Source organism: Protopterus annectens, chromosome 13.part0 (genome assembly GCF_019279795.1).
Source record: "Protopterus annectens isolate FY-2018-M chromosome 13.part0, PAN1.0, whole genome shotgun sequence".
In the NCBI taxonomy this organism is placed as follows: domain Eukaryota; kingdom Metazoa; phylum Chordata; order Ceratodontiformes; family Protopteridae; genus Protopterus; species Protopterus annectens.
In genome coordinates this window covers 86,234,217-86,257,226 of record NC_056747.1, presented here as the reverse complement: position 1 = coordinate 86,257,226, position 23,010 = coordinate 86,234,217, and the positions used below count along the sequence as shown (strand labels likewise).

The 23,010-nt window shown below is 37.9% G+C and overlaps 1 protein-coding gene across 1 annotated transcript in view; it reads left to right on the top strand.

The window, feature by feature from the left end:
• LOC122817598 (colorectal mutant cancer protein-like) overlaps positions 1–23,010 on the top strand; it is a 212,937-nt gene that overhangs the window by 78,667 nt on the left and 111,260 nt on the right. The window contains exon 10 of the mRNA XM_044090636.1: positions 10,361–10,517. Coding sequence (XP_043946571.1) covers positions 10,361–10,517 — 157 coding nt within the window. The remainder of the gene's footprint in view (positions 1–10,360; positions 10,518–23,010) is intronic.

Here is a 23,010-nt window from a genome sequence, read left to right as displayed (position 1 = left end):
TGAGCGCTTTCATCTGTATAAGACCAGACTTCTTCAGAACAATTTACATACAAAAACACTTCCCTTAAATACATTCCCTTAACAAATCACTTAATTAATACAATTGAAATTTAAAGTCACAACCATTAAAATCTAAAATAATACACACTACTACATAAAACAACCAAGTCTTTTCATGTTTTATCTGATGAATCTGGGCATCTTGGGGCAATGCAGCAATTGCCTCATGTACACAGACAACCCTCTCCTCCTACCACCCAACACTACAACCTGTGAGAGATGCACTTATACAGCCAAACTGGAAGCAAAGCTCTCTTCACCCAAGACTGGACTAGGCAGTCAAGAGGAAATGGTAAACACTTGCACCACACCACACTCATCACATAATCCCTCAAAACCTACACCACCAATACACACATACACACAGAAACACAAAAACACACACCTACATTCATGGAGGCTCTCAATAAAACTCTGCTCAAGCAACAGAGACCCCCAAATCAGAAATGCAAGCAACCCCCCCCAACACAACCCAAATGACACATAGCCCACAAACTCAGTGTGCCACTCAACCACAGCCCATAAGGCCTAACAACGTACCCAACACTCTAGTCATAGGTGACGCTATAGTCAGGCACACTGATGTTCCACTCACCAGGCTAAACAAGGAGAAAGTTACTGTCAGCTGCCTGTCAGGTGCCAGGATCCACCACATAATGCATGCACTCAGGTCACTCCACAGCAAGTACAAATATGACTCTGTCATTGTGCATGTTGGTGTGAATGACCTGAAATGTACCTCCTTGGACTACATGAAAAGAGACATGGAGAGCTCTCCAATCTTGTAGCCCAGGCAGGTATGACCCTAGCCCTGAGTAGCTTCTTGCCATCAGCCACAATGACACCACAGTACAAGGACAAAATGATTAACTTCAACAACTGGCTAAGCTTCTGGTGTCATTCTAACGTGATCCAGTATCTGTCTGCCTGGGATGACATGATCAACAGACCACGATACTTTGCCAGAGATGGCTTGCACCTGTCACCCTTGGGATTCTGGATACTGGCTAAGGCTCTTGCCATGCCTATAGTGTATTTTTTAGGCAAGGTTCAAATGACAAATACACCACTGTAACAGGTACAAGCAAGCAAAATCTGAGGGTAATGCTACTCAGTGCTAGAAGTCTAAACCTCAAAATGAATTCCCTAGAGGCATTCCTTAAAATGGAGAACATCGACATCTGTGCAGTGACAGAGACCTAGTTCAAGGCTCCAGAGAGCACCCCTGCATCACCAGGCTATAATTCATACCACACCTCTCGGCCACCTAACCTGGACCGAAACACTAAAGGTGGAGGCATGTCCATATTCATTATGGATATCCACACCTCCAGGCTAGTTGCTCAGTATAATGCATCTGGGATTATCCGAGTGCAACTAACTCTGGGCAAGACCGCAGTCCAAATTGTAACTTGCTATACATCCCCCACCATGCCCCAGGATTCCCACTCTTCATTTCTTGATACACTGGAAAATATTAGGGTACAACCCAACATCCTAATAACGGGTGATTTAACTACCCCACCATTAACTGGGGAAAATACTCAAGTACCAACTCTTTTGCTCAACGTTTTCTAGAATTCATAAATTCCAATGCCTTGGATCAACTTATCCACACCCCCACCAGGGGCAGCAATAACCTAGACCTGGTTATTATCAAGATGGGCAACCAGTGATCCACACCAGAGGTCAATTCCTCGTTGGTCAGATCTGACCACAAGCTAATCACCCTAGACATCCACATCCCGCCCCAACCCCCCATAGGGAAACCACTGTAAAATATTTCTCCAAAGCCAACTTCACACTTCTTAAGACAGAAGTGGCAAGCTTCATGACACCCATGCAGATGGACAATAGAGGTACGACTGCTGAATCTTGCACAAATGCACTTTATAAGCACTTACACGAGTGCATGGATTGTGCTATCCTTAACAGAAACAAGATGCTATCCCCTAAAGAAAGGAAGCCAATCTGGTGGTCCCCTGCCATAAACAAACTCTAGAACAGAAGAAAGAAAAAGAGTAAAATCCCATGACTGGAGGAACTTCCCAGTCAGCCTCATTAAGAAGCTGAGATCACGCATAAAATCCTCTAAAGCTAGTTACGAAAACAAAATCACCACTGATTCTAAAGGCAGCCACAAAACATTCTATAGCTATGTCAAGAATCTCAATGGCAACACTCAGATCTGCTCTGAGTTACAGCACAATGGCACTAAATATACAGAACCAACTGATATTGCCAACATCCCATCTCTATACCGGAAGAATGCAAAGTTCCTGTAATCATGGCTGCACAGGTAAAAAAACAAACTCTCCAAAGCTAAGAACACAGCATCCATGGGACCTGACAACATCCCACGCTGTGTTCTACAGGAACTACAGAATGAACTGGCACCCCACCTAAGCACCATATTCAATCACAGCCTCACCTCAGGCTTTGTGCCCACTGAATGGCACATAATGATGGTTATCCCACTCCACAAAGGGGGAGCCACCATGGACCCTAGGAACTACTGCCCCATTAACCTAACGAGCCTGGTCTGCAAGGCCATGGAACGTATCATCATGGAACTTATAAACAAAGACATTGGTAATCTCCAAACTCTGGACCCCACCCAGTTTGAGTTTGTAAAAGGCAGATCATGTCTCCTAAACCTGACAGACGTCTTTGAAGCAGTCACCAAAGCTGTAGATAAGGGTAAGGTGGTTCACACAGCTTATCTAGATCTCGCCAAGGCTTTTGACACCATCCCCCATTCTGGAATTATAAATAAACTCACTAGACTAGGTATAAATCCCTATGTCACAAGATGGGTTGCCAACTGGCTCACTGACAGAAACCACACTGTGAAAGTAGCAGACTCCAAATCCAACTTCAGACCAGTGACAAGTGGAGTTCCACAGGGTTCAGTCCTGGGCCCTCTCCTGTTTGGTATCTACTTTTCTGAAGTACAGGCTAACACAAGAGGTCTTTGGCTAACAAAGTTCACAGATGATGCAAACTAGGAGCCATAATTGAAACTCCTAACGATCTGGACAGCCTACAAAAGGGCCTTACTGAGACAGATGCCTGGTGTCAAAGCCATGGCCTCAAGCTCAATGCCAAAAAGTGCATTGTCATCCCTTTGGTAAAAACTCTGTACCCATGAGCTACCACATAGGTGGTAGTCTAATTAACACCGAAAGTGTGATAAGAGACCTTGGGGACACAGGTGGACAGTAGTCTCTCCTTTGATAACCACATCGCCACAGTAGTCAGAAATCGTTCTATGTGGCACATCTCATCACAAAAGGTTTCTCATCCAGGAAAAAATAGGTCATTGTTCCCCTCTACTCGTCACTCATTAGACCCATTATAGATTATAACGCCCCTTTTGGTATGTACCTCACAAGACATCTACAACAACTGGAAAGACCACAGAAATACCTCACAAAGAGGATTACCGGCCTAAAACAGATGCCCTACTAAGACCATCTCAAAAAACTCCAGCTTTACTCCTTCACATATCACCTACTCTGAGGTGATCTCTGCCTAACATACAAAGCTATGTCAAACCCAGAGCTGTTGGACATGTTCCACTTAAAGAAATCCCAATCCCTCCAAGCTACATGCTCTAGGGACCTAAACCTTGTCACCACAATAAACAGAACATACTGGAGGGATAGATTCATGTCCCAGAGACTTCCCGTACTCTGGAACAAACTACCTATCTATATCAAACAAAGCTCCTCATTATAACTCTTCAAGAAAAATCTTGATGATTGGATGGGAAATTGGAAATTCACCCCGGTGATAACCTCTGTGGCTCTGCTTGACATGGGCACAGGAAAATAATTTTCTTGGGTGGTGAAAGCCAGGGTACCTTTTTGGCTAGGCTGATATAGGCCCTAGGGCCAACAGCCTAGTACCTACCTATGAACCTATAACCTATGAACCTATACTGTCAGTACTGTCATTGTTTCAAGATGTGGCACAAATGCCTTTGGTTGGAGTCGAGAACGCTGGATGGATGTAAGTCCTAACTATAAACTAGGCATTGCTGACCAGTAAATGACAATATATACATTTGCTTATGTAGCTATTTGTTAATCGGGAGACTTTTCATCCTTAACCATTTCTGCAGTCAAAGGTGAAACATTGAATAAGTTTAAAGCAAGACTCAAAGAAAGCATACACAAACTCAATAAAAATGCAAGAAAAAACAAGGCATAGAAGTAACAACAAAAATTAGAAAGTGAGGATACATAACAACATAAATAAGAACATAGCAGTTACACCCAGTATTAATCAAAGTAAAAGTGTACAGTAAACTATAACAGAACTCAGTAAAAACATGAGTATGTTAGCTCCATATTGGAACAAATACTATCTCGATTAATATACTGTAAATTAACATTTCAGGTGAACCAAAATTATTAACATTAAAATCATCAATAAGAATTACAGATATAAGGCTGCCAAGCTGCAGTTTGAAACAACTGGAATAAATTAAACTGCTCAAGTCTGAATGAAATAAAGTGGGTCCAAAGTAAGAGAGGCTTCTGTTCTTTCAATAATTTATTTAATCATTCATTCTTCAGTACCCCTTTAATCCTTGTCAGGGTCATGAGGGAACCCGATCCTATTCTGGAAGCAGTAGAATAAGGTAGAGAACTCAAACTGGATGAGATGTCAGTCCATCACATGGCAGTTTCTTTTGCCTAAAGACAAACTAATTCTAGAGCTGTTTTAAAATAAAGTCTTAGTGATTTGGGGAGCTGAAGCTATAAGGATATTATGGGAGGAAAAGATTGCAGGCAAGTGGACGGCAAGGGTCATGAAGAAAAAGTGTTTACCAATTCACTACTGCATGAGTTATCATTTTAGTTTAGGGAAGCCAAAATGCTCTTCTAAGAAAAGAATAATGTGGATTTCTAAGACATGCCAACCTCATGAATCTGAAAATGTTTTAGCTGAGTCTAAAGCATATGCATATTTCAGGAAGAGACAATGATAAGAATAAAAGATTTTAATGTAAACAAGAAGACATATTCCTTTCAAAAGCAAACAGAGCAGCAGATGTTAAGAATCAGTGGACCTTATACGCTACCTAAAATTGAATATGTACATTTCTTAAAAGAAGACTGTCAAGAGAGAACAGTTATTAGTGGTCAAACCTGTGGCCTGTTATTTGTAGCTCTTATTTAATATAGTAATAATAATAATAATAATAATAATAATAATAATAATAATAATAATAATAGTGGTAGTAGTAGAGATACTGCAGGTAATAGTTATTTAATATTCCTGAACTGAATATTAAAAGGATCCCGTATAGAGACAGAAATAGTTGTGTGGTTTAAGGATATTACAAAAAAACATAATCTTAGATTTAGTAAACCATCTATCGCAGTTTTGCCAGAAAATCAGGTACAAATGTTGAGAAAATCAGACTGGAAGTTTTACTAAACCACACAGAGAATATGCACTGATGTAAAAATAATTAGGTCATCCAGGTCTTCATCATGAACTGTAGCTTTTATGTCATGCAAACTATTAGTTGGTTCATTAATGATGACTGAGAATTAAAAAAAGACCAAGAACAGAACCTTAGGGAACACCTGCAGGGATAAGTCTAGGAGTATAAAGAGATTTCTTGGCATGTACAGACCTGAGTCTGTCAGACTGATAATTACGCATTCACTGACAATGGCCCTCAGCAAGTCCAGTGGATTTAGAATGTTGAATAACTAAGGAATAGTTCACACTGTCAAAGGTTTTTTTTTCCATTCTACAAACACAGCCCTGGAGACTTATAACCCTTAACTATGCATTTAAGACGATGATCAGTCACAATTCAGAAAGCAGTGATAAGACAGTAACTACTGAACTGACAGTAATTACTTAAGTAATGAAAAACAGTACAAGGAAGGGCAAGAGACTGAAAGAGTGTTGTGTTTCTGCTGTAACTATGAAATGTGACCTTTCTGCAGGCAAAGTATAAGTCAAACATATGACTGGAAATTATTGTACCTACATTAGGAATGTCAGAGCAGGCCAAAAGCCTGGCACTCATCAGTAAAACAAATTTGGACAGCTTAATTTTTTGGGTCAAACCTGAAAAAAATTCTCATAGCTTAATTATTTTTTTTTACTGGTGATATAACTATGTAAAAGACTGAACTCAGTTGCTGCCTATCTTCTCTTACTTTCATGTAAAGATGAATTCACTCACTGCCTATCTTTTATTTTCATGCACACTTATTTATTTCAAGATTAATCTTGGGATAAAACAGAGGAAGAGTGCAGCAAACAACATAACTAATGCATTTTGTACTCCTGTAGTGTGTTTTGTATTTCTGCAGTGTTATAGTATTATACTGTTTGAATACTGTATTATATTATACTGCTGCATTATTGTACTATTATAATATCAGACTGTTAGAATATTTTAGAACATTATACCATCACACTGCACTGAGCGGCAATGCTCTGAGCTGACTGTGAATGCTATTAACTACACTAAGGCCAAAGATATAGCAAACCTACTGGCCAATAAATTTAGCTCTAACTTTACCCCTCTCTTTCCCCTCCGTCTGTCCCTCAAGATATATATGAATCTGGCTTGCCTCCAGCTATCACACAAGACCAATTCCTAAAAGTGCATTCAAAAGCTAAAAATATTGCATTGATGGGCCTTGACAATATCCCTAGATGCATCTTACACAGCATGAGGCACAATTTAGCCACACCATTAACATTGCTCAGTCTCCGCCTCCATACAGACTTTGTACCAAGCAAATGGAGAACAGCTGCAGTCATTCCCGTGGATAATGGAGGACCTTCTACAAATCCAAACAATTACAGACACATATGTCTGTCAAGCTCATGTGCAAAGCCATGGAAAGACTCATCACGGAACTAATCAATCCGGACTTAGGGAACCTCCAAACACTGGACCCTTCTCAGTTTGGATTTGTCAAGGGCAGGTCATGCTTACTCAACCTGATGGATATTTTTGAAAAGGTCACCAAAGCAATGGATGAAGGCAAAATGGTACACGCCGCATACTGGACCTGCCCAAAGCTTTTGACACAACTCTCCACTGAGGCATAGTAGAAAAACTAAATAAATTGGGAATAAACTCCAGTGTCACACACTGGATTGTCAACTGGCTCACAGATAAGATGCAGATAATTAAAATAGGGAAAGTTACCTCTACAAAGAGACCAGTCACCAGTGGAGTCCCCCAGGATTCTGTGCTAAGACCTCTCCTGTTCAGCATCTACTTTTCTGAAGTAAAACCAAATACCAAAGGGCTCTGCCTGACTAAGTTTGCAGGTGACTGCAAACTAGGAGCAATCATGAAATCCCCAAATGATTAGCCATCCTGCAGGAAAGTTTGTCCCAAATAAATGACTGGTGCCAAAATCATGGACTGAAACTGAATGCCAAAAAATGCATTATTGTATCCTTTGGAAAGTCATCTGCTCCAGGAAATTACCACACTGACAATACACACTTAAGAACTGACCCATTTGTTCAGAATTTGGGAACTTATGTGGACAATGACCTAACTTTTGACCATGTGTCCATTGTTTTAAAAAATCCATTTATATTGCATAGTTTATAAACAAAGTGATTGTGACAAGATCTAGGGATGTCATTGTCCCCCTTTACTCAGGCCTCATTAGGCCAGTAATAGAATATAATGCCTTCTCTGGCATGTATCTGTCCAGGCACATGTAACAACTGGAACGCCTGCAGGGATACCTTACTGAAAGGATATAAGGCCTAAACAATGTGTCCCACATTTACCAACTCAAAGCCCTGTCACTATACTTAGTATCCTACAGACTGCTAACAGGTGACCTGTGTCTGGCATACAAAGCACCCCCTGACCTATCACTGATGGATTTCCTGCACATCAGCAAGTCAAGTGGCATCAGAAATACTCAGTCTAGGGATCTAAACCTCTTCTGCAACATCAACAGAACAGTTTAGAGGGACAGGTATATTTCGCAGAGGATATTGCTGCTGTGGAACAGATTCCTCAGCCACATAAAAAAATGTTCAGCCCTGCATAACTCAGATCTATGGATGGGAAAAGAAAATTTACCCCAGGACTACCCCTGTACTACTAATGGACAGAAGCAGCTCCTAAATGCTTAATTATCTATGGTATCATCCCAGTTGTTTTCATTAGGGGTAATATATAATTATTGACAATGGGGTGGGTAAGGCCAATCTATAACCAAATTATTTTGTGCCCAAAAAGGGAAACTGGCTAGGCTTAAAAAGGTCCACAAGGGCATCTAGCCTACTACTTACCTATGAACCTATAAGCAATATTGTGCTGTTATATCATACTTTTACAATATTGTACTGTTGCTACATAGTGTTATAGAGTTTTACTGTCACAATGTTTTGTACTGTTAAAATATTGTTCTGTCATACTGACATGCATTCTTGCTACCATTTACCCAGGAATCCCACTTAAGCTCACAAGTTAATATCCATTCACATCTTTCTCCAAGCAACACAACATACAATAGCAGTACAAACACATAATTCTAAGGATCCACACTTCTTAAATAATAGTGATGAAATGACCTTGTTGACACGATAATGCATGCCAGCAAAGTGCTAGAAGTGCTCAGACAGCATCAGAAGAAATTATTAAGTTTTTCCTGTAAGATATGGTGCATAGTTTGTTGACAGATGGGGAAAAAGGATTCCACAGGTGAATCTAAACATCTGAACCTTCAACATGCAGATATGACACTGGAAAACTACATGCAAGCTTTATGAAAGAAAGAAAGAAAGAAAGAAGTGAGGAACGTAGAGAGGAAGAAGTAATGTAGTGCACGGAACACCCTAGTTTTGCTGAAAAATGGCTAAATGATATCTTGATTTAGCACTGCTATAATGCGAGACCCGACCTTAACAATGCTTAGAAGGGTGCTTAACAGTACCCCCTAGGTGCTGTTAAGGTTGGGTCTGTACTAAAAGCAAACAGCACTAACCAGTAAACAGCAGCATCGAGGACAAGAAACTACTTTGTTTCACCTCCTGTTTCTGGCTTCTGTCTATAAAGTATTTTGGATTAAATTGCTTCCCTTACACAGGGAATACATAAGAAGTTAACCACTCCCCCTCTGCTTTACCATCTTTCAAAGCCAGGACAACACATTACATTTTTTTTACTCTTAATTAATTTGTAGTACATGAAGAAGATAAATCTCCCTGCACTACAAGGAATTATGAGCAGGTCAGTGGATCTTAACCCTGTATTATGTGTTCTTGACCTGAATACCAAGATTCACCTCTCAAGGAGCATCTTGGCATCTATGTCTCAAACACATAATAAAGCAGTTACAATCACTAACCATCTCAAAATCCACTATATTTTGCCTTGTCTTTTGTAAGCATGATATCCTTTTAACCATAGAACTGCTAAAACATGACAAAGAACAGTTATATATATTCTGTGAAATGTCACAGCAGTGTGCTGGCATTGAACCGCCAATATGACGTGGAATGGAACATACATAAGACCTTCTGTGATCCAATTTTATCTGGATGCAGAACAGTTAATTCAATGTGGAATTGCTGTAGTTATCATATGATGTGCAATAATTGTAATTTAGTAGATAACCATGATAGTGATGCTGGGTATTTGCAGCTTTCTTGTGATCTATAATAACTTGCACAGATGTGGATGAGACCTATATCTCCTATGTTCCAGCTGTATGTTGATACAGATCAGTTAGTGTTAAATGGAAAAGCTATGGTGTGATCTTACGGAACCGTATTTTGACATAGAGCAGCAAGTATAATCTGAGTTACTCATACAGGGACCTAGATCTTCTTCACTGTGATGATTTAGATGCAGAAAAGTGTGTGCAGATTCAAGTCAGATAATGCTTAAACAATAAATTGATCCCAACATATACGTAACCAGTGAGGAGATGACAGTATTCATGCACGGATTATGAAAAAAGTGGAAGCACTCTCTTAAGTACTTGTAGTCATCGGTGCCACGGACGGTTTTTAAAAAGCTTCTTGGCATCTAAACATTGCAGTGACAGTTATTGTAATAATAGTGTTGGGTGTTGGGTAAAGGAAAAGAGTTACATCTGTGAGGTGGCCAGCATCTGCAATCATGATACACTGGAAACATTTGTAATGTGAGTATTGAAAAATGTTATAAGCTGTTTCATTTAGTTTTCTTATGTGTGAAAAGAAATGTTTAGAGCAACCTAATTCCATTCATTGTCTTTGCACATCTAATGCATATATATTCACGTTTTCTTAGAAAGCAAACGCTGCGCAGAGGCTGTGTCACAGGATGTACAAAATAAAACAGACTGGATGATTTCTGAAACCAAGAGGCTGCTTGGCAAGCTAGAATCAAAGCCATTGACTAATGAAGGAGCAAAATGTGGCAGAGTGTCTTGGGAACAGCCGTTCAGGTAGAGTAACTTAGAACAAGAGAAAATCCAAATGTTTACAAATATCTGAAGGAGTCTGATGTTTTAAATAACAGAAAAATGTTGCTTTCCTGTCCTGCTTCCTGCTTTATTCCACCTCTATCATTCTTTATTTCATTCCTCCTCTATCGTTCTTTATTTCATTCCACCTGTATCGTTCTTTATTTCATTCCACCTCTATCGTTCTTTATTTCATTCCTCCTCTATCATTCTTTATTTCATTCCTCCTCTATAGTTCTTTATTTCATTCCACCTCTATCTTTCTTTATTTCATTCCTCCTCTATCGTTCTTTATTTCATTCCACCTCTGTCATTCTTTATTTCATTTCACCTCTATCATTCTTTATTTCATTCCTCCTCTATCGTTCTTTATTTCATTCCACCTCTATCGTTCTTTATTTCATTCCACCTCTATCGTTCTTTATTTCATTCCTCTTATACTAATGCAGGTAAGTTGACATTTAAGTGCTCATTTCCAGATGTGCCTGTTGACAGGCTATGCAGACCTAGCTCAGTATATGCATGATACTACCAGATTTAATCTATAAATTGCATAACTGTTTTTTAGACACATTTATTAACTTAACACTTAAGACATAGGCATATGTACATTAACAGAAAAGAAAACAAACCATATTTTTTCCATTTATATACATTGTACATCATATAGCTTTTCTTTTGTTGTTGTAAGATGGCTGTGTCTTATCTGGCAGTGGCCTCTTTGGCTCCCGTTGTGTGTTTTTTGTGCATGTAAGAGTTGGTTGTTGTCTGGTATTTTTGGAGTCTGTTTTTTTTTTTTTTGCAGGCTGCTTGTGGCTGGGTGTGTGGCTGGATGCGGTCATGGTGTCGGTTGCTGGTTGGATTGTTCAGATCGTTCAGATTTGCTTGGAGTAGCTTTGGAGTGCCTGGAGTGGCTGGATGATTGGTCTAGTTTTGGCAGTTTGGGCCCACGTATGGAGAGTTGCACTGAGTGGATGGTGGTGACCCAAGTGTCTGACGGTGTCAGATGGTGTTATGTTGGATCCGGATTGTTTTTTGTTGGTCAGAGGGAACTGGACCGAGAATTGGGACATTGCTGGTGTGGAGAGAGGTTGGTAATGGTGTAGATGATGAAGATTGAGGTCATTGGAATGATGAAGATTGTGATCATTGATCTGTCGTGAGCACTCAGGCCTCTGGATGGAGACCTGCACCGAGGGCAGATGGTGGAGACCCGATTGCCTGTTGGTGTTGTTTGCTGGATATGATTTTCTGATTTTTGTTTTTTGTTGGGTCGGTGGAAATGGACTGAGATTTGCTGGTGTGGAGATGGAGTTTCAGATATCTTGGACTCTGTTGTTGTGTGTGTGTGTGTATGTTATGTGTTTATGTTTTTTGCAATGGTTTCTGTGTTATGTTTTTTACATGAGCTTGAAGAAATGCACTTTTGTTGTATGGTCTGAATGTCACAGGAGTTTTACTTGACTTACTTGACTTTCTTTGTAACTATCTTCAGTCCAAAATTACACAACTTGCTGAATTCATGCCTTCCCTTAAACCTTACTCCTCTTACTCTTGGACATTATTCTGCATGTATTTTTCCCCACAATTTACATTTATGTCTCTGTAATTTGATCCTTCCTTTCCTAAAGATCCCTCTTCCAGTTCTTTTAGCTCATTTATAATATTCAACACTTCAAATACAGTTGGTTTAGACTGATTTCCATTTAATAGTAACTGCTTTTTTGGCAGCCAACAGAATCAAAAGTAATAAGGCCTTACTATGTTGAGAAAATTCAGTTCCTGAGTCCCATCTCAAAAAAATCACTTCCTTAGTTGCAGCCATTTACTCACTAAATATTTCTAATAGGGTACTCTGTAGTGAATTTTACACTCCCAAAACATGACCCAAGTTACCTCTTCCTTCCCCATCACATCACCAATATTTGCTGTCTACCTAAAAAAAATGTTTGAAGTCTTCTTGGGGTATAAAAATACCTGTGCAAAACACTTTCAAGCAAAGATCCTAAATCTTCTTAATGTTATTGCATAGTTGTCAGCCATACATATGTTTTTCCATTGTTTTCTTGTAAATTGCTTTTCCAGTCTGTCTTCCCAATCATTTCTAACCACCTCTGACTGATTCTTTAGTTATTATGCAAAATTTTATATGCCCTACTAATTATCCCTTTTTTAACAGGATATTCTCTTTTAGATTCAACTAAAAACTCCACCGCAGCAGGACTTTCATTTAAGATTCCCCCATCCCTTTCTCTTTGACTATATTCTGATATCAATTCCTGGTATCGAAGGCAGTTCTCTAGTCTGCAGTCCAAACATCTTCTTGGCCATCCCATTCATCCCACTCTATCACCTTTCCCTGTCTCATTATTTCCTGCCAATACCTTGATTCCCTTCCCAGTTCTCTACAGTAAATTCTATCCCCCTGTTACCTAATTTCTGTATGCTTACTTCCAGTCATTCCTATTGACAAAATTGCCATTCTCCATTCTCGTAAATCGCCATTCTCCATTCTCGTAAATCGCCATTCTCCATTCTCGTAATGCCTTTGTGCAACTTTATGCATTGAATATTTTCTCTCTTTTAATTTTTCCAAATCTTTTGGGTTTCTAATACCATGACAGGAATGGACCCCATTCCTAAATCAACGTACGATTAAAGTTCATGAAATTAGTATTGTTTCAATCTTTGATGTCAGTCAAAAGTGCTCTTCACAGCACTCGCAATGTGCTCAGTAATGACTCCTTCTGCAATTCGTATGGGGTTACATGGGTTGGTAACATATCTAAATACGAGTGTAGATTCTTTTTTATAAGTCCCATTGCTCCAACTACTATTGGAACCATCTGGGTATCTTTCTTCCACATTGCTCTTGTTTCTGCCTGCAGATCCTGATATTTTATGACTTTGTGTCTCTCTGTATGCAAGACACTGCAGTCACTGGGTGTAGCAATTTCAATGATCAATGCTACTTTTGACTTTTCTTGGACCACTATATCCGGTTTTCTAGCATCTATCTTTTGAACTGTTGGTAATGGGTGATCCCATGTGATATAAACTTCATTTTCTATGATGCTTTGTGGCTCATGTTTCCAGTGTTTTTCAGCCACTTCAAAATATAATGTTTGCACAATCCCCAGTGCAATAGTCATGCCACATTATTATGCCTTTCAGTATACAGTCCTTCTGCAACTAGTATGTCACAACCAGCAACGAAGTGTGTGACTGTTTCCAATTCGGTTTTACAAAACCTACATTTGTCTGTTTCTCCCACGTGTTCAATGGACTTTGTAAACCAGTGTGTATGTAGTCCACTATCTAGGGCTGCCAATATTAACCTTTCATCTCTTGGTTTGAGTTTGCATCTCCTTAAACATTCCTGTATTCGTTCCTGATCAACATGAGGTTCTTCCAGAAGTTTTCTATACTTGCAACTGTATTTATGCTTTTGCTACATTTCTTGCCTTCTCATATGGTCCTTCATCTTATATTCTTTCTTTTGTTTTTGGCACATTCAGTTGCTGCCTGATTTTTATCTACTTCTGGTTTGATTTCCATTCCTGCTTGACACCGATATGCTTCTGCTAGATTAAGCAGAGAAGTCATCTTAGATTTATTCTCCTCATGTTTCAAAACTTTCACTACATTTGGGTCTTCTGAGGTCAGCAGATATGTGTGGAGTCTCACGATTTCAGATCTATACATGTAATCAGTTTCAAGGAGGCCCTTCCCTCCTTCGGAATGGGGAATATATAATCTTCATAGGTACTGATTTTTATAAATCATTTGGTGAGCATGAAGCATCCTTCTTGTTTTCCTATTTATTCTATCCAACACATTTGAGGCCAGTCAATCACTTCAAAACTGTAAGTTAGGACAGGAAAAGGAAATTAGTTTATAGCTTGGATTTTGTTCCTAGATGTCAACGCTGTTTTCAGAATTAATTAAAGCCTTCTAAAGTATTCCTTACTAAGTTTTATTCTCATTTGTTCATGTTTTATTGTTGATCCTTCATCAATTCCCAAATTTTTATACACTCTCTCTTGCTCAAGTTCTTTTATAGCACATTCTTGTCCCAAACTGATGTTTTCAGGGTGCTGCAGTTTTCCTGCCTTAAAGGTTGCTTTTGCACACTTATCAAGACCAAATGACATTCTTATATCATCTGAAAAAGTTTTGACAACCTGCAGATGTGCTTTCAGTTCCTCATCTGATGAGCTATAGTTTTAAATCATTGACAAAGAGAAGATGAGAAGTCTTTACACTTTGTTGTTTTTTAGGAGCCAAATTGTAGCCATAGCCTAAGTTGTTAAGTAAACAGCTTAATGGATTAATGTCAAGGCAGAATAGTAATGGTGACTGAGAGTCACCATGGAATATCCCCCTTTGGAATTTTTATCCCTGGGATAATAATCTGTCCTTTATCATGGCTTAATTGCAAAGTGGTCTGCCACTGTTTCATGATCACTGTAATGTAATCGATTAGTGTAGGGTGTATCTTATACATTTTTAAGCACTCTTTTATCCATGATTGTGGGATACTCTCAAATGCTTTTTTATAGTTAATCCATGCCATACTTAAATTCTTCCCCTTTTTGCAGTTCTTCAGTATGACTTTATTTAACAACAAATGACCCTTTGTTCCATATGACTTTCTTTTATTGCCCTTTGTTCTACTGCCATAATTGAGTTTTCTTCTACATGACTATAAACTCTATTGGCATTAATTCCTGTGTATAGTTTATACCTCATTGGAAGCCAAGTTATTGGTCTATAATTTTTAGGGCAGCTTGTAGGTTCACTCTTAAGAAGGAGCATTGTTTTGCCTGTTGTTAGCCAGGTTGGTGTCTGTTCGGGGTGTGCATATAAATAGCTCTTACTCATGGCTAAATCCTCATGCAAAGATGTTAATACTTTTAACCAAAAGTTAGGTACTGCATCTGGGCCTGCAGTTTTCCAATTAGAGGCTTTTCTTAACTTTGTTTCAATCTCTCTGGCCGTTACTTCATCCCATTTCATATCCTGTACCTTTAAACTTCTTATTCTTTCTTTTACTTCTTCTATCCATTTAGCATATTTGTTATGTTCCACAGGATCTTTCATAGATACTTCTCCAAAATGTGTCTACTTCCCCTTTTTTGCCAGTCTTTCAATTCCTTTTACCTTATTTCCCAGTTCTCTATAAAACTTTTTTGGGTCATCAGTAAATTGCTTATTTTGTACTTTTCCTTTATATTTATCGGTATATCTTCTAAGTTTTTTCCACTTGTGCTGAGATTTTTAGTTTATTTTCGATAGTGCATGATAGATCCTGGTCTGTTCTAATACTGTGCATTGCTTTAATCACATCTATCTTTCTTAGTATTTTTGTTGATCTATTCCCTCTTCTGTAGTCTTCTAAGAGTAACACTTCTTGTCTTAACTGCTTTATAGTTTTCTTTATTCGATACTTCCATGACAGTATTCGATTTCTCCCCTTCCTTTCCCTCACTACCTTGTGTTCTTGTGGTAGAACTTTATCAGTTATTAATTTAGCAGCACAGTAATATACCCTGTTTACTTCTGTTATATCACATGAAACTCTATGGACAGTTCTAATTACTGCGTTCATTTGTTTTATCAAACTTCTGACTTTTTCGGTTTTATTGACCTTCTGCAGTCTGTTTCTCTCATTGATCTTAATATATCTATCCATGTCTATTAAATCAAGCAACTCTTCTCTTAGCACATTTTCTTCTAAACTGAGGGCACCTCCATTGTTTTCCGTTTCCTGTGGGCATTCTATAGACAGTTCTATAGCATCTTCCTGTGGCACCGTCTCTTCAGTTTCATCCTGTGCCATCTGTTGCTCTGTCATATGGGAACTCACTGGTCTACACTCCTCAACATTGACTGCTTCAGATTTTCCACAGGTTCCTGTTCCTTTGGTTGCTGTTCAGCTTCAAGTGAATGTTTATACTGATTTCCTGTGGAAGGCTCCAAAACATCTTGATATGGGACCTGACCAATTGCCTCCTGTTCCACTGGTTTCCTCTTAATTTGGATATTCATTGCTCTATCCTGTTGTCGTGCTTTATGCATTTAATTTTCTACAATGAATCCTTCATTTTGCAGGTACTCCATAACCTCAGTTTCTATTTCTTTAACTTCTCCATTACTAATCTCCTTTTCTATTTTTCCTCTTTGTCTTCTTATTTTTTTGTATTGTAAAGTTTTCCATGTCGGGATTCCTTTGCCTGTATTTCTGTTCAAATACCTTTGGTGCTGCTCTTTTTGTATTGGTTAGTTTTGCTTTCTCCTTTGCATAAATATTACAGCATATTAAATCTCCTTTTCTTTCTCATGTCCATATTTTTTCCTCTTCAGATGTTTCCTGATCTTCCTGTTTCTCCTTACTTTGGGGACTCACTCCATCATGCTGTAATGTAACCTGTATTAGACCTTCTACACCAAATCCTTCACTTCGCAGGCACTCCATAACTGCATAACATAATATTCTGTATGATGGTTATTCTCCTTAAGGACCTGCATCCAAAATCCCACTCTTTCCTTATTTCTTGAACTTCCCCCCACTGAATCATCATTCCTTTCCATTATGAATTATGACCTTTTGCTTATGTTATATATATGAGCCTTAACTATGCAGCTGTAAAATATCCCTTCAAACCAGGTAATCCCAAACCACCTTGTTCTATGTGGAGGATCAACTTATCTCACTAACTGTTGCCCTCTTTCCCTCCCAGATAAATTATTTCAACTCTTTATTAATTATTGTCCACAACTTCTCCTGTGGTTGATAAAAATATACCTAAGCTGTATATAAAACTAAATGAATTGAAAACATTGTCACTGTTTCTATCATATTAACCATATCCATGAACAAAAGCTTCTAGTTTCTTAGTTTTTATATTATCTTTTGTTTAGTCTCTTCCCACATATCTTTAGCTGCCATAACAGAAGCATTTTTAACCCATAATCCTAAATACTTCATCTTATCGTGTCCCCGAAAAATATGGGTATTGCTGAACCAATTTATGTGCTTTATCTTCATTAACTGTATATCCTGAAAAGACCTGATACTCTCTGATAATGTTCCACAGCACCACGATGTTCTTTTATGGATTTATCAGCTACAAAATATCTGCAAAATGAAGCCAACTTTTCTTGATTACCATACCAATTATATCTTTGAATTTCTAAGTCCCTGATTTTTCTTTGCCAGGAGCTCTAAACATAAAGCAAATACCAAGGGGGAAAAAGAACACCCCTGCCTGGTTCTTCTGTTCAACACAACTTATCAGAGAGGATCCCTTCCACTTTAGTTCTTGCCTTCGACCCTTCATATATCCTTCTAATTAACCACATTATTACATCAGGGAATGCAAATGTTTCCATCCCCTTACTTATATAATCCTAGTTTACTCTGTCGAATGATTTCTCTGCATAAAGACCCAGCAACAACAGTAGTACTTTCTTACACTGTGCTTCCTTCTGGATCTTCTTTGTTCCATTAATGCTGTCAGATGTTTGCCTGCCCTCCACAAAACCACATTGATCTATATCTATCAATTTTGGCAACGCCTTTGCCATTTTTTTGGTTAGTATAGACATAAACAGTTTATAATCATGGTTTAAAATAGAAATGGATCTATATAAACCTGGGACTGAAGAGTTTTTGCCATCTTTAGGTGACATAGCCACCACAGCTTTCTTCCAAGATGCTGTTGCTTCCCCTCCTTTTAAAACACGGTTAAAAAAAATCTTTCAGACCTTGATCACATTCACAAATTGCATAATTGTTAACATATATTACAGAAATATTTTTATTACAGCTGTGAAGGTCTGTATTCTGTATATGAACCAGTCAGTAGCAGGACTAGCCAATTTCAATACACAAGCCCCCATTGCAACAGAATCAAACAAAAGCAATGTACAGTGTAAGCTTATCTGCAGCAAATCCCATTTCAGCATTATCATGAAGATACAATGTATAATTCTACCTTTAAAGAAGCAGCAATTAAAAAAAAAAACACCTGCTCTAAAGATCTAAACCTTCATGGCCTCGTTAGCCATACCTGCTGGAGAAACAGGTACCAAACCCAATGCATCGCTTGTTTCTAGAGCAAGCTCCCTTTATACAGTAGAGTAATTAAAAAAAGCAAAAACTGTAATGCAAGGATCCAGGTACCAAGAATCCACAAAATATATATATATATAAAAAAAAACGCTTTCATCCTCAAATAACCAGGACTTTTTCAGAACAGAAGACATCGCTAATAACCATTTATATACACTTTACGTCACAACACTTAATTAATCAAGTTGATTTAAATAATTAAAAACAAATACCCTACCTAAAAAATAATTTATTGCATAAAATAATGAATGTTAAATATCGAATAGATATGTTTAAAACAATAAAAAGAATATAAAACTTATGTAAAAGCTAATAAATACAATTATAATTTAACAGACTTCATTTGTAAAACTGGCTTAATGCAGCAAAAAGAGAAAAGGCCCAGTAGTCAGTAAAGTTCCATGCTACACTTCAACAATATGTCAAGAAAAAAACAAATAAAAGTAGCAGGAACACCACGGTCATAAAAACATGGAATTTTAATATAAAAAGAAGATAAGCGCTTTCGCGTTTCCCAACAAACACTTCATCAGATCTAAAAACATTAATTCACAGTACAAATATATATTATCTAAAACAATTAAGCACAAGAATTAACACCCAATCAAAGACAAAAGCTTTGTTGGATGCCTAGCAACTAATTAGTATTGCAAATCACGCTCTAGCAGAGCTGGTTTCAAAGATACAGAACAGTTTAAGCCTGGATAACAATCTGCCTGTAGTTTTAAAATCAATGACAGCTCTACTTTTTCAGTATAATTCAAAATGCCCCCCCCCCACATTCTCAAATATACATTGCAAGACCCTAAAAGAAAAAGAATGACCATTGAACTCCATTATATGTTTTGCTAAAGCATTTTTCATATCTTTTTTTCTTATATCATATAGATATCTTGTTACTCTTTCTTTGAGCATCTTATTAGTCTTGCCCACATAAAAACTTGGACATTGGTTGCAGGTGGCTAAGTAAACCACATTTTGTGTCCTGAAATCACTATAGAAGTTGGGGGAACTTAAAATTAAATCTAGGGAGTTCAAAGGTCTGTACTCTAGTAATATACGCGCAAATACAACAGTTCCTGCCACGGAACGGACCAAGTCTCAAGCACATATTTAGTTCTATGGAGTTTGCCACATAATTGCCTTTTCAAATTCATTGCATTCTTGAAACGAAAGGTGGGGCGACCACCTACCAGGGCTCTGGTCTTACCATCAGAAATTTAGAAATCCCAATTTTTACATATTATGTCACAGACAGGATATATGTCACTGGTATATCTAATACCAAATTTAAGTTAATGTCGACTATCGTTCCTGTGATCAGAGACCAACCTAGTATTACGATCAACCACATGAGTACAGAAATAAGGTTTGTATCTATCACCTAGACACCCTAATGTATTGTCCCTTCACTATGTTGGGGTAGGTATATCTTGGATGCATACTTTCATTAACCAACAAATTATTCTTCCAGCAGGTTTTCTGATGTAATGAAGTGTTCAAGACACCAACACTGTTAATTTCTAGATGCATGTCTAAAAAAATCTATATTAGATCTAGAACAAACCATTCTAAAAAACAAAAAATCAGTACTGTCATTCAAATACATGACAAATTGTTCCAAGTCCCTCTGTGAACCACCCCATAAAATAAAAACATCATCTACAAAACAACGATAAAAAATCAGTTCACTTAAAAAACAGCATTGTTGGAAAAAACATATTCTTCCTCCCACTTACTGAGTACCAAATTGGCATAAGAATTTCTGCAGGGAGTACCCATGGCCACTCCCCAGTGCTGTAGATAATAATCTTCACCATATAGGAATATATTGCTGTTCAATACTAATTCTAAGAGCAGACAAGTGGTATGTATGATGTTAGTCTGAAAACCACATTTCTGAGATAAAACATACCTAACAGTTTCTAAGCCATATTCATTGGGAATGGAAGTAAATAAATGTTTAATATCTAAGGTGACCAATATAATACCTACTAAATTGCCCTTATCCTGTGTTACCATGTATAAATCATTAAGAACGTGTTTGGTATCTTTTAATATACATGGCAATAAGGGAATTAACTTCTTTAGTCTTTTCTCAGTAAGTATAGAACACGTTTATGGGACCCATCTATCACCTGCAACTATCGGTCGCAGTGGAGGTTTTACCAGATCTTTGTGTATTTTAGGTAGGCCTTTTATGGTGGGAATTAAGGGATTCTGTATATGTAGAGCCATGTATGTTTCATAATCAATCAACCTATTCATCAATAGTTCATACAGAACATCATGTACATAACTAAGAATGCTACACACTCTAGTGCTATCAATTTTACAGTAAATGGCTTCATCACTTAACATAGATTGCATAGATTAATCATAATCAGTTGTATTTAGTATTATTATCGCCCCCCTCCCTATCAGCAGGCTTAATACAGATGGAAGAATTGTTTTTCAAACTGTTTAAAGCTAATTGCTCTGCTCTACTCATATTGTGAAAATGTTTCTTATGAGCAGAGTACAGATATGCCATCATTTCATCTTCACATGTATTTACAAAAGTCTGCACATGTTGAGGCAGTAATGGCATGAAAGTACTTGTTTTTTTTATCTCAGTCTCACTCTGCAGATGTTGTATTAGCATTAAACAGTAATTTCAAAGCCACATTACATGCAAACAGCCGAAGATCCAAAATAACTTCACTTGCATTTGATGGTGTTGCTGGTATAAAGGTTAATCCTTTATTAAGTAAAGAAATCTCCCCTGAATTCATTGTGTAGTCCGAGAGATTGTAGACTAACAAGTTACTAGATGCCATTTCCATATCCTCCATGCATTCGGCAGCCATTCCAGGGAGTACTTCCATTTCTGTTGCCCCCTGCTGCCTGATCTCTCCATTTGCCTCGATTTCACTTTCGCTGGTAATTGGTAAAAAACTGATCCAATTGCCATGGTGATCTTAGGTTTAGCTCCAAATAGATCATAACGAGGAAAGGTTCGCTCAGATGATGTAGAGATATTTTTACTTGAGTTTGAAGAGTTATCATTATTGACTGGTATCTCTTCAGCTTGATTGACATCATTGTTCACTATCTCAACTGCTCGTACATCAACATTAGTGTCGCATAAGTTGATGTCATCAGTCTGTTGGTCAATAGCAGGAGGCATGTTGTCCGGACCATTGTTATTGGTCACCTCTATATTAATAATACGTTCTTTTTCTCTTGGCCATACAAAGATGTTCCCAAGCTGAAAGTCTCTATAGTCACGTATTAACTTATGTGCCTTAATACACTGTAACTTGCAATCAAAAGACATCAAGTTACTGAACATATTGTCTACCATCTGTTGATGCTGATCGCTAATAGATAGTAATTCTAATCTATGAAACTGATAGGTTTAAAATAATCAAACAATAATTGTATATAGCTAAACCCAAGTTCTAAATTTAATTGCTGCCATTTTTTCAGCAGCAATGGATGTGACTCCCCATAACTTGGCATAAGAGAACTCGCATACCCCTGGGAATTAGTCTATGCCTAAGGTGGGCTTCAAAATGCAAGCACTGCCATTGATATTTCTTCAGTTTATATAAGTTATCTTCCAATTCTCTAAGTCTCTGAGCAATGTTAAAAAGTCAAAGAAGCCTTCCATGACGGGCTCCTGATGACCTTCAGTCTCATAGCTAGTAAAGTCCAATAAAGGATTTTTCTTAAGGTGTATAAGGCCATTCCATCTCTGTTTTAAGGTACTGCCTCCTGGATTATAATCAAGCCCAATGTTGTTGTTACCCTCAGCCATATCAAAGTCCAGGTCACACAAACCAACAAAAGCAGCAAAAAGAGAAATGGCCCAGTAGTCAGTAAAGTTCCACGCAACACTCCAAATAGAAGTGTTTTCATTTAAGCCTGGAAAGCATGTTGTTTGCAACCTAAGTTGCCACCTCAGTTATTTATTTTCTAACACTACTTTAACATCACCACTAAGTGGGTCAGATTTTATTTGTTCCAAAATACCAAACTTAAATGATGCACTGACAAGAGATGGAATGTTTAAATAACCCATTATTTTCATTCCCTTTATGGATATCGTAATTGTATTCATAAATACATTTACGAAGGTGACGCTCCATTTGTCCCACATAGTATGCTGGGCATCCTGAACATCTAGCTAAATACACAACTGGTTTAGCAGAACAAGTCCCCTTACTAAATACCACCTTAGAACACATATCATTTTCTAAGATAAGTACTTTCTCCTCATAGATAAAGGAACACTGACTACACATACTGTATCTGGAAGTCCCAGATTTAAGGTAAGAACCTATGAACCTACAT